Below are 9,887 nucleotides of genomic sequence, written 5' to 3'. Positions count from 1 at the left end.
TAAGCAAGAACAGTGCATTGTTCATACTATAATGTCTCATAATGTGACAAGAATTAAGGATTTCATCATTAGCCAACAAATGCCGGCCAAAGTTAATTTAATGTATATAACTCAATCACAATATATAAAATTGATACACTAAACGAGCAAAACTACCATTATAACAAGGTATTGAGTAACATTAAGAGCATAGATATCCCACTTAATTGTGATGCTGTTGGCATGAGAAACAAAGGTGGATTTTTTCGTTATGCAGATGGCATTGACAAGTTGCTATTGTTTTTTGGGATTTTGGGTTGCGTTGGGGGTGGCCTACAAACTCCTATCACAATGCTTGTTCTTGGAAGTTTGATAGATGATTATGAAGGTGGATCTGAAAATTCCGTGTCTAACCATATTGTAGACAAGGTGATTAATTAGTACCTGAGTATATCAGTAATGTTTCTCATTCAATGCTAACATCAAAATAATCACTGAAGTAATTCTAGTCTGTAGTAAAATGATGTGTAAAATTGCCATGATACCATCCCTTTTCTGTTGTATGATTGTGATTCCTGAAAAAGCTAGAAGTCATGATTTTAGTTAATTTTCTTGCTAGTAGTAGGTATGATGACATTCAATATAGTTTTTATTATATTCCCAAATTTCATTTGTTTAATCTGACAAAGTTCTGTCATCATTCTTTCAGTACGCTCTAAGGCTGCTGGGTGTTGCTATTGGGGTTGCTTTATCTTCTTTTATTGGTAAGTAATTCTGATATTTGCATTTTGCTGGGTCCAAATATATGAGAAAAATCCTGTTCCGAAAAAGCTATTATATTTCCTTTTTATTTTTTGGGTACATTGACAAATTGATATCATGACCTGACTCTATGGACTGACAATTGCCTAAATTCATGTCCCATCTTAAACCAATTGAGTTATGCTTCGTTGACAAAATAAATATTTTCTCATATAGTAAGAACTAACAGATTGGAAAAGAAGACAAAATCCGAGTTGTACAGCAAGTTTGAAGCAACTTTCTATTAAATTGTTGATCTTTTTATCGTACCTGAAGCAACGCTGCTTGAAAACCATGTAACAAATATACCTGGATATATTATTGTGCACCTAAATTGTCATAACTTATAAGCATCAATATTGATTCCAAGAGAATGCACGAAACCTTGCAGAAGGGGTATGTTGGACAAGAACTGCTGAAAGACAAACTTCACGCATGAGAACTGAATATCTTAAATCAGTTCTAAGGCAAGAAGTTGGTTTCTTTGACAAGCAAACTGACTCTTCCACAACCTTCCAAGTTATTGCCACCATAACTTCTGATGCTCAAACAATCCAAGACACAATGGCTGATAAGGTACATTTATAGAACCTTTCTTCTTCTTTTGAATCCTGTGAGGTAAAATAATTTCTTTTTGTTTGTTGCAGTTGCCCAATTGTTTGGTTCACCTCTCAGCATTTTTCTCTAGCTTTATAGTGGCACTCTTCCTCTCTTGGAGACTTGCAGTAGCTGCTTTTCCTTTTTCAATCATCATGATCATGCCAGCAATCATATTTGGGAAGGATATGAAAGAGCTGGGAAAGAAAATGAAGGATGCATATGGAGTTGCTGGCAGCATAGCAGAACAAGCAATCTCATCTATTCGCATTGTTTATTCATATGTAGGTGAGAAGCAAACACTAAGAGAGTTCAGCTCTGCTCTTGAAAAAACCATGCAGCTTGGCATAAAGCAAGGTCAAACAAAGGGAGTGCTTATTGGGAGCTTTGGGTTACTATATGCTACTTGGGCATTCCAATCATGGGTTGGGAGTGTTCTGGTCAGGACAAAAGGAGAAAGTGGTGGTCCTGTGTTTTGTGCTGAAATATGTATCATTTGGGGTGGACTGTGAGTATCTTCAGAATTTTTTCCCTCTTCTTTCCAATTATTTTTCTAAGTGTTAAATATTTGTATGTTTTTAAGGGTGCTGAAATATGTATCATTTGGAGAAAAAAATGTACTTCTCTTCCTTTAAGTGTTAACTTAGATATAAACTATATAGGTCTCTGATGAGTGCACTACCAAATTTCGGCTTCATCTTAGAGGCAACGATAGCTGCTACTCGGATTTTTGAGATGATTGACCGAGTGCCAACCATAAGTTCTCACAAAGAAAAAGGAAAGATCTTAACCCATGCCAGAGGAGAGATCACGTTTAAAGAAGTTGACTTTAGTTACCCATCAAGACCAGATGCACTGATTCTCCAAGGACTCAATTTGAAAGTGCAGGCGGGTAAAAAAGTAGGCCTAGTTGGAGGGAGTGGTTCTGGGAAATCTACTATGATCTCTTTGCTTGAAAGATTTTATGATCCTTTATATGGTGAGATATTGCTTGATGGATATGATATACAGACACTCCACCTTAAGTGGTTAAGGTCCCAGATGGGACTGGTAAATCAAGAGCCAATTCTCTTTGCAACATCCATAAGGGAGAACATTCAATTTGGAAAGGAAGGAGCTTCAATGGAAGCTGTTATAAATGCAGCAAAGGCAGCAAATGCACATGATTTCATTGTTAAACTTCCTAATGGATATGAAACTCAAGTAAGTCATGAGTCCTTCCCCATTTCATATTTCTCTCCCCCTTTTGATTTTGATTAGCAACAAGTTTATATTGCTTAATTTGATTACTTAGAAAATTGTAATTTGTTGTTTAGGTAGGACAGCTTGGAACTCAGTTGTCAGGAGGGCAAAAGCAAAGGATTGCCATTGCAAGGGCTTTAGTACGAGAACCTAAAATTCTACTACTTGATGAAGCCACAAGTGCTTTGGATTCACAATCTGAAAGAATGGTGCAAGATGCACTTGATAAGGCTTCTAGAGGTAGAACAACAATCATCGTAGCACATCGCCTATCCACAATTCGTAAGGCTGATTCAATAGTAGTTCTTCAATCAGGAAGAGTGGTTGAGTGTGGTTCCCATGATGAATTACTCCAACTGAACAATGGACAAGGAGGGATTTACAGCAAAATGCTACAACTGCAACAAGCAACAAGTCAAAATGAAAATGCGTTGCATCAGATAAATAGGAGCCCCTTATCTATGGTAAATCTAACAAGTCCAAATTCAAGCTGGCAAAGAAGCCCAACTCATCAAGCATTTAGCTTAGCACAGCCTTTTAGCCCCATATATTCAATCAGTGTTATAGGGTCTAGCTATGATGACTACAACAATGAAAACTTAGAGAAATCTTCCCATGAAAACTTCCCCCAATGGCGTTTACTAAGAATGAATGCCCCTGAGTGGAAGCATGCTTTGCTTGGGTGTTTAGGGGCCATTGGCTCAGGAATATGTCAGCCAATTTATTCCTATTGCTTGGGAATAGTTGCATCCGTTTACTTTATAAAAGATAACTCTCTTATCAAATCAAAAATCAGGTTATACTCAGCCATCTTTTGCTGCATAGCCATTGTCAACTTCATTTCAGGCCTCCTTCAACATTACAATTTTACCATCATGGGAGAGCGCTTGCTAAAAAGGGTGAGAGAAGTTTTGCTAAAGAAGGTGCTGACCTTTGAGATAGGATGGTTTGACCAAGAAGAGAACAGCAGTGCAGCAATTTGCGCACGTTTGGCAACTGAAGCTAACTTGGTTCGATCCCTTGTAGCAGAAAGAATGTCATTGGTAGTTCAGGTTTTTGTAATGGCTTTCTTGGCTTTTGTACTTAGTTTGATTGTCACATGGAGGGTGGCCAGTGTCATGATCGCAATGCAGCCTTTGATCATTGCATGTTTCTATTCAAAAAGCATTCTCATGAAAAGTATGGCAGCCAAAGCGCGGAAGGCTCAAAGAGAGGGTAGTCAATTAGCAATGGAAGCCACAGTCAACCACAGGACTATTGCTGCATTCTCATCTGAGAAAAAGATACTCAATTTGTTCAAAACTGCTATGGAAGGCCCCAAGAAGGAAAGCATCAGGCAATCATGGATTTCAGGTTCCACATTGTCAGCGTCATATTTTGTAACAACAGCATCTATAACTTTGACCTTTTGGTATGGAGGCCGATTGCTTAATCAAGGGTTACTAGAATCAAAACATCTTTTGCAAGTTTTCCTCATTTTGATGGGCACTGGTAGACAAATTGCTGAGACAGGAAGCACAACTTCTGACATAGCTAAAAGTGGAAGGGCCATTAGTTCAATATTTGCAATACTAGATAGGAAAAGTCAGATTGAACCTGAAGATCCTAGACTTAGAAAGTTCAAAAGCACCAGGAAGGGACATATAAAACTGAAAGATGTCTTTTTCTCATACCCAGCAAGGCCAGATCAAATGATTCTCAAGGGCCTCAATCTTGACATTGAAGCTGGCAAAACAGTTGCATTAGTGGGACAAAGTGGGTCAGGAAAATCCACCATCATTGGCTTAATTGAAAGATTTTATGACCCCATGAAGGGTTCCATATCCATAGACAACTGTGACATTAGAGAATTTAACTTAAGAAGTTTAAGATCATATATTGCCCTGGTGAGTCAAGAGCCCACCCTCTTTGCAGGAACTATACGTGACAACATTGTGTATGGGAAGAAGGATGCATCAGAAGATGAAATAAGAATGGCTGCAGGTCTTGCCAATGCGCATGAATTTGTAAGGTACAGTGTCTATTTTTTTCTTTCTTTATCTTGCTATAGGAACATAGAAAAGTTAGTTGATTTCAGTAACATAATTTGTTTGAAACAGTTCAATGAAAGATGGGTATGATACTTATTGTGGAGAAAGAGGAGTGCAGCTTTCAGGAGGGCAGAAGCAAAGGATAGCAATTGCTAGAGCAATACTTTTGAACCCATTAATCCTTCTCTTAGATGAAGCAACAAGTGCTCTGGATAGTGTGTCAGAAAATCTAGTGCAGAAGGCATTGGATAAAATGGTGGTTGGAAGAACATGTGTAATTATAGCTCATCGTTTGTCAACAATACAAAATGTTGACTCCATAGCTGTGATTGAAAATGGGAAGGTGGTGGAACAAGGATCACACTCAGAGTTATTGAGCTTTGGATCAAATGGGGCTTATTACTCCTTGATTAGGCTACAACGTGGCCACTCAAGTTGGGGTGATATGTACAAATAATGCTCGAGATTTGTAGGATTGCAATTTTCTGTACTATTATATAGCTAAAGTACGCAATTAATATCAAATCGTTGCTTAAGGATGAACCTGTGTTTCGTGTTTCCCCAATGAAAAAACAAAATCAAGCACAATAGTAATAGGAAAAATGTGAAATTGCAATTTTATCTGTCATTAGGAGAGGATGACATTCGTACGCCTCCAAAATTAGTGTACTCAATTAAATAGAGAAAAAATCGATTAAATTAAAAATAAAACTGAATTTGGTTTTGCTCCTGATTAGAAATTTCAATATTATGGCGGATCTAAATGCTTGACACTCTAAAAAATAGGAGACAAATTTGGTGGTAACAGACAAAGCTCAATTCAACTATTGTATCTGTTCCATTCATGGCTGGTACACTACAAACTTCTTCATGGGACGCTTGCACACTTGACAAATCACAGTTCCTTGACTTGGTCTTTCATTTTCTCTTGATGGAACCAAGTAAGAGTGAGTGCAACTCCCTGCTAGAAAAGTAGGATCTAGGAAGTTTCTTTGTGCACCCGACAATTCTCCCCACTCAGAACAGTTCCTTAAGAATTCCATCACTTGCACCCCTTGAAGCCTAAAAACATCATTTGAACTTCCACTTCCAATTACTGCCCAATTTTCTTCTCTATCAGTCATGTCAAGCAAAACTGACAACTCTTCTAGTATTTGATCAGAACTTGGTGTCCTTCCTAATCTCAGTTTAGATCTTCTCATACTCTCCAACCGAAGCCAAAATAATTGTACATTTGTGAAGGAAAGTGGATCACTGAGATTTATTTCACCGCTACCTGCCATTATATTTTTAACAATTTTAACATCTTCACCTAACTGACTGAGACTATTACCAACGTATATTGTTTCCAGCTGCAGACCTGCTAGTTTGAGCTCAGTTATCTTATCATTGAATTGTTGGATCCAAACCATGTTTACACTCCCATAAAGGCAAATATTTTTGCCTTGTTCAACCTGACACACAGTACAATGTAAATTCTAGGCATGTTACATATGATAAAACTGCTAAAATCTGTATCAAAATATGCTATGAATGAGGCTCCTACCCAGTATGCAAGGAGAGGATTGACACCATCCAGCAAAAGTTGCATTGTCAAATTCTGGTCTTGCCAGAGTTCTACCTCTTTTGAAGCCGAAAAGGGATAAGATAAACCTCCCCAAATCTTGATCATATCAAGAGCATTGTAATTTGTGACCTTCCCATTTGAATCCAGAGCTACCATGATGGGTTCATCCTTATAGTTCCATTGTTCCCTTATGTACCGCACCACTGCTGAGCTAAGTTCCCCTGGTCTTCTAACAGCATACCAAGGCAAGAAATCTGACAGAAAATTAAAACTATTCTCTTCAGCATCAGTCCATGTATCAGAAGATGGAAGGGGAACCCACACAATCTTATAACTTTCCCTCAACCTCTCATTTAGAGGATGATCACTTGTTTGCTGAACCATTAAGAATATTTCTTCCATGGTGTGTAGATGTGGCTTTGAAATAAAGAATAGCACTTCCTTATTTTTCAATTCAGACAGACCAAGCTGTAGATTACAGAGAATGAAAATTAGAAGATTCACAAGGCTTGCTTTTTAGAAAGTACGTTAAAATAACAAGTTACACCTTTGGGAACATTTTAACAAATCCAAAATTATATCTTGTTAACAAGTATATTAGAAACCCTTGTGAGTGTGTGTGATTTGTTAAAATACTCCAAAAGATTCCTTCTTAAAAAATTGTTTAATTTGCTAGCATATTCATTCTTAAAAATAAATGAAATAATAAAAAAGAAATATATATTATACACGCACCTATTGATCTAACTCTTCCGAATATAAAGGCAAAATCTTTCTTAGCACAACCACAACATAATACCTTTACTTGTCTTGAGCAATCCTTCAATGGCAAGTAATTCTTGGAGGGAAAAAATAAAGTGAGAACCTTCTGATTATCAATGTGATCCTCGCAATCAAGATTCAACAGCCTGTCATACAAGTTTCTTTCTGAAACATTATTATAAATCACTGATATTAGTGCTTAACTCACAATTGTTTAATAAACCTACCATTATAAGCACTACTATGAAGCCAAAAAGTAACCTATTTCCTCTTGACACAGATCCACCTGTCCTCTCAGAATGCTGCATATGTCACTTAACTTATACGCCAAACTTGAGAGCTCCCAGGCAGCAATTATTGATGAATCTGAATACCTGAAATATTTGAATGCATCAAAACAGCATCCCAAGTCAATTTTTTACATGCATTTTAAGCTGCAAATAATTTTTGAGTCACTATGTCAAATTAATAAAAAGAATTAGGTTTAAAATAAATTTTTTTGGTTCCCATAATTGACCTCTATTTTGATTTTGTTAAATATTTGGTCCATGTAGTTCTATTCTGTTTTGATTTAATTCCATCCAAATATCAGACATTGGTCCAAATGGTTGTACTTCATAGGCTAAATGTTTTAGCATATTGTTGGTAATAACTAACAAGGACCAAAACTATAATTTTTAAGACTAGAACTTTGTATTAGAACCAAAATCAAATTGAAGTAAAATATAGGAATAAAAAATGTATTTAAACCCAAGATTTATATATGTTTGACATTATTGATTTGAGCTTCAAGAGAAGAAACATGCACTTGATCATATTTCTTGGTTGTGAAATCCATGACTTGAGAAAAACATGCCAAACAGCTTCTAGTGATCCAGTATACAGCTTCGTATATTAGAGACTTTGTGACATGGAATATGTCATTCCCCTGCCCAACATGTTGAAAGGGGAGGGATTCAAACTTAATGATACACATTGCCACATCCATCATAGTCTTAACCAACAAGCTCAATGCCTTGATTTGTAGCTGCAGAGGCCTTAAGTTGCAGGGCATCAACTTAACTCTTGAAATTAAAACCGCCAAAGTATTACCAGGATATAGCTCCATAAGTTGCCAAAATTCACCATATTTTGCAGCAAAAGCAGCAAGTACTAAAACTACTTTTGCATCCCAGCTATACTTCCCTATCAAATCAAACAAACTCATGATCTTTGGGTTGGTATCACCTTCTCGACAGCATTTGCAGAGTATCTGCCAATAAAAAAGCCATTTTAATCATATCTGTAAGTGCATGTACATGCACTAACATAGTCAACAAAAGGAATGTGAAGTACCTTGCGTATTTTTGTAATGATGTATCCAATTGGTTCACAAGAACCAAGCGTTTCAATTTCACTTATATCATTCTTCTGAAAGCAAGCAGAATACAAATTAGAAGCCACCTGAAACAAGTCAATTGAAATCATAGATTCATAATCTGAAAACTCCAATGCAGGTAATGTATTAATGTATTTTTGTGCCACCTTCAGTTTAACGAATTCCTAGTATTAATGGCTGTATTTATTTGAGTCCTCCTAGTACTCTAATTAATATGTATTCACAAAAAATTAATGAATTCCTAGTTACTGAGATGAAAAAAAAATGATTAAAATATATATTTAATCTTTATAGTTAACACTTATTTATGAATTAATACTTATAACTCATAGAAGGACTAAAAAAACTCTAAATTCTAAAATAGACTCATTTTCAAAAATTAACTCAAAAAAATACAACTACTTAAGTCTTGTAAAAAATATTTTGACTATATTCTTATCAATGTAAGACATCTCAAAATTTACTATATAAGTATTTTGTTATATTTTAGTTGTTAACATTATTCATAAAAATTAATTTTAATATTTAATATTTCTATTAATGTTATTTTAAAATATAATAAAACACTTATAGAAGTTAAAGTGTATTTCTTTTAAAATATAAAAATTATTGTAGCTAAGGTTAATTATAGAAACTAAATGTATATTCTAATGAAAAAAAAATGGTGAAGAGTATGAAGGGCGTAAAATTTACCACTATTGTGGAAGCATGAAACATAATGTTGCCGACAGCATGGAGCATTGTCTCAGAATCCAGCCTGCGACCATCTGGATCGTGTGTTAGGAGGAGCTGCTTTATAAGAATATCATCTAGCATGTTTGAAATTCAGAACAAGGAAATGGAGTGTTTCTATGGAAATTCAAAGCTGAAAAAACGTGAAATAGCATGACATGCATGCTACAAAAATAAGTATTTACGAGGTTGTACTTCTGTTACTATACTTATAGTATTTTGATCCGCGTAAGCAGACACATAAAGTTACTTGTTTGGTTCTTAAATGGGGACCCTCAATCTGCCAATGAAGTATTCTTAATGCTTATGCTAAATATGGTCTGAAAAAAGGAAATATCTTGTCAACTTTTCTTTTTCTCTTTCTCTTTTTCTTTTCTTTTTATTATTTAATATCTTGGACTTGGGAAGTAATTAGTGTTATCTGGCAAATGAAAGAGTGTTTGAGTCAGATAGATGGCATTGCATGTCGAATTGGGGCCACAGTTTCTTCAATTTGAATGTGAGAATACAAAATTTGGATTATCTAATCAAAAGATACACCATTATCAAATGGCAATAACTACTTTTAAATATGGTTAAACTAGCAAGTATGAATATTTTTAAATTTAAGTAAAATTTATTAAAAAAACTAAATTAAAGATGATTATAACTATTTTTATTGTTAATAATATTTTTTTATCATACTAAATAACCATGAATTAAAGAGTTAAAATTCTTAAACTTAAGTAAGAAAATATGAAAAAAAAGCTATTAAAATCAAGAAACCTCATTTTTATTGATATGATATATCAAATTTTTT

General features: G+C 35.2%; 2 protein-coding genes across 2 annotated transcripts; one reads left to right on the top strand and one right to left on the bottom strand.

Annotated features, from left to right (window-relative positions):
• Positions 1–222: 222 nt before the first annotated feature.
• LOC113851311 (putative multidrug resistance protein) lies at positions 223–5,106 on the top strand. Its single transcript, XM_027481774.1, has 7 exons — positions 223–408; positions 689–743; positions 1,151–1,356; positions 1,428–1,885; positions 2,040–2,580; positions 2,694–4,630; positions 4,719–5,106. The coding sequence occupies exons 1-7, from the start codon at positions 223–225 to the stop codon at positions 5,104–5,106; spliced, it is 3,771 nt and encodes a 1,256-aa protein (XP_027337575.1).
• Positions 5,107–5,491: 385 nt separating this feature from the next.
• Positions 5,492–9,172, bottom strand: LOC113850481 (protein SIEVE ELEMENT OCCLUSION C). The gene is made up of 7 exons (XM_027481043.1): positions 9,050–9,172; positions 8,314–8,421; positions 7,785–8,230; positions 7,240–7,352; positions 7,016–7,143; positions 6,196–6,684; positions 5,492–6,103 (listed from the first exon to the last, which is right to left on the bottom strand). Exons 1-7 carry the CDS (start codon positions 9,170–9,172, stop codon positions 5,492–5,494), a joined length of 2,019 nt encoding a protein of 672 aa, XP_027336844.1.
• Positions 9,173–9,887: the final 715 nt, after the last annotated feature.

Source organism: Abrus precatorius, unplaced genomic scaffold, assembly GCF_003935025.1.
Source record: "Abrus precatorius isolate BTA unplaced genomic scaffold, Abrus_2018 Scaffold9, whole genome shotgun sequence".
Classification (NCBI taxonomy): domain Eukaryota; kingdom Viridiplantae; phylum Streptophyta; class Magnoliopsida; order Fabales; family Fabaceae; genus Abrus; species Abrus precatorius.
This window is presented reverse-complemented; position numbering and strand designations above follow the sequence as displayed.

Coding starts and splice junctions, on each gene's coding strand:
- LOC113850481 (XM_027481043.1), bottom strand. CDS start 9,172: ATGCTAGATGATATTCTTATAAAGCAGCTCCTCCTAACACACGATCCA. Junction 8,422..9,049: donor TTCATGCTTCCACAATAGTG/GTAAATTTTACG, acceptor GACTTGTTTCAG/GTGGCTTCTAATTTGTATTC. Junction 7,144..7,239: donor TCTGTGTCAAGAGGAAATAG/GTTACTTTTTGG, acceptor ATAATGTTTCAG/AAAGAAACTTGTATGACAGG.
- LOC113851311 (XM_027481774.1), top strand. CDS start 223: ATGAGAAACAAAGGTGGATTTTTTCGTTATGCAGATGGCATTGACAAG. Junction 409..688: donor CTAACCATATTGTAGACAAG/GTGATTAATTAG, acceptor TCATTCTTTCAG/TACGCTCTAAGGCTGCTGGG. Junction 744..1,150: donor TGCTTTATCTTCTTTTATTG/GTAAGTAATTCT, acceptor ATTGATTCCAAG/AGAATGCACGAAACCTTGCA.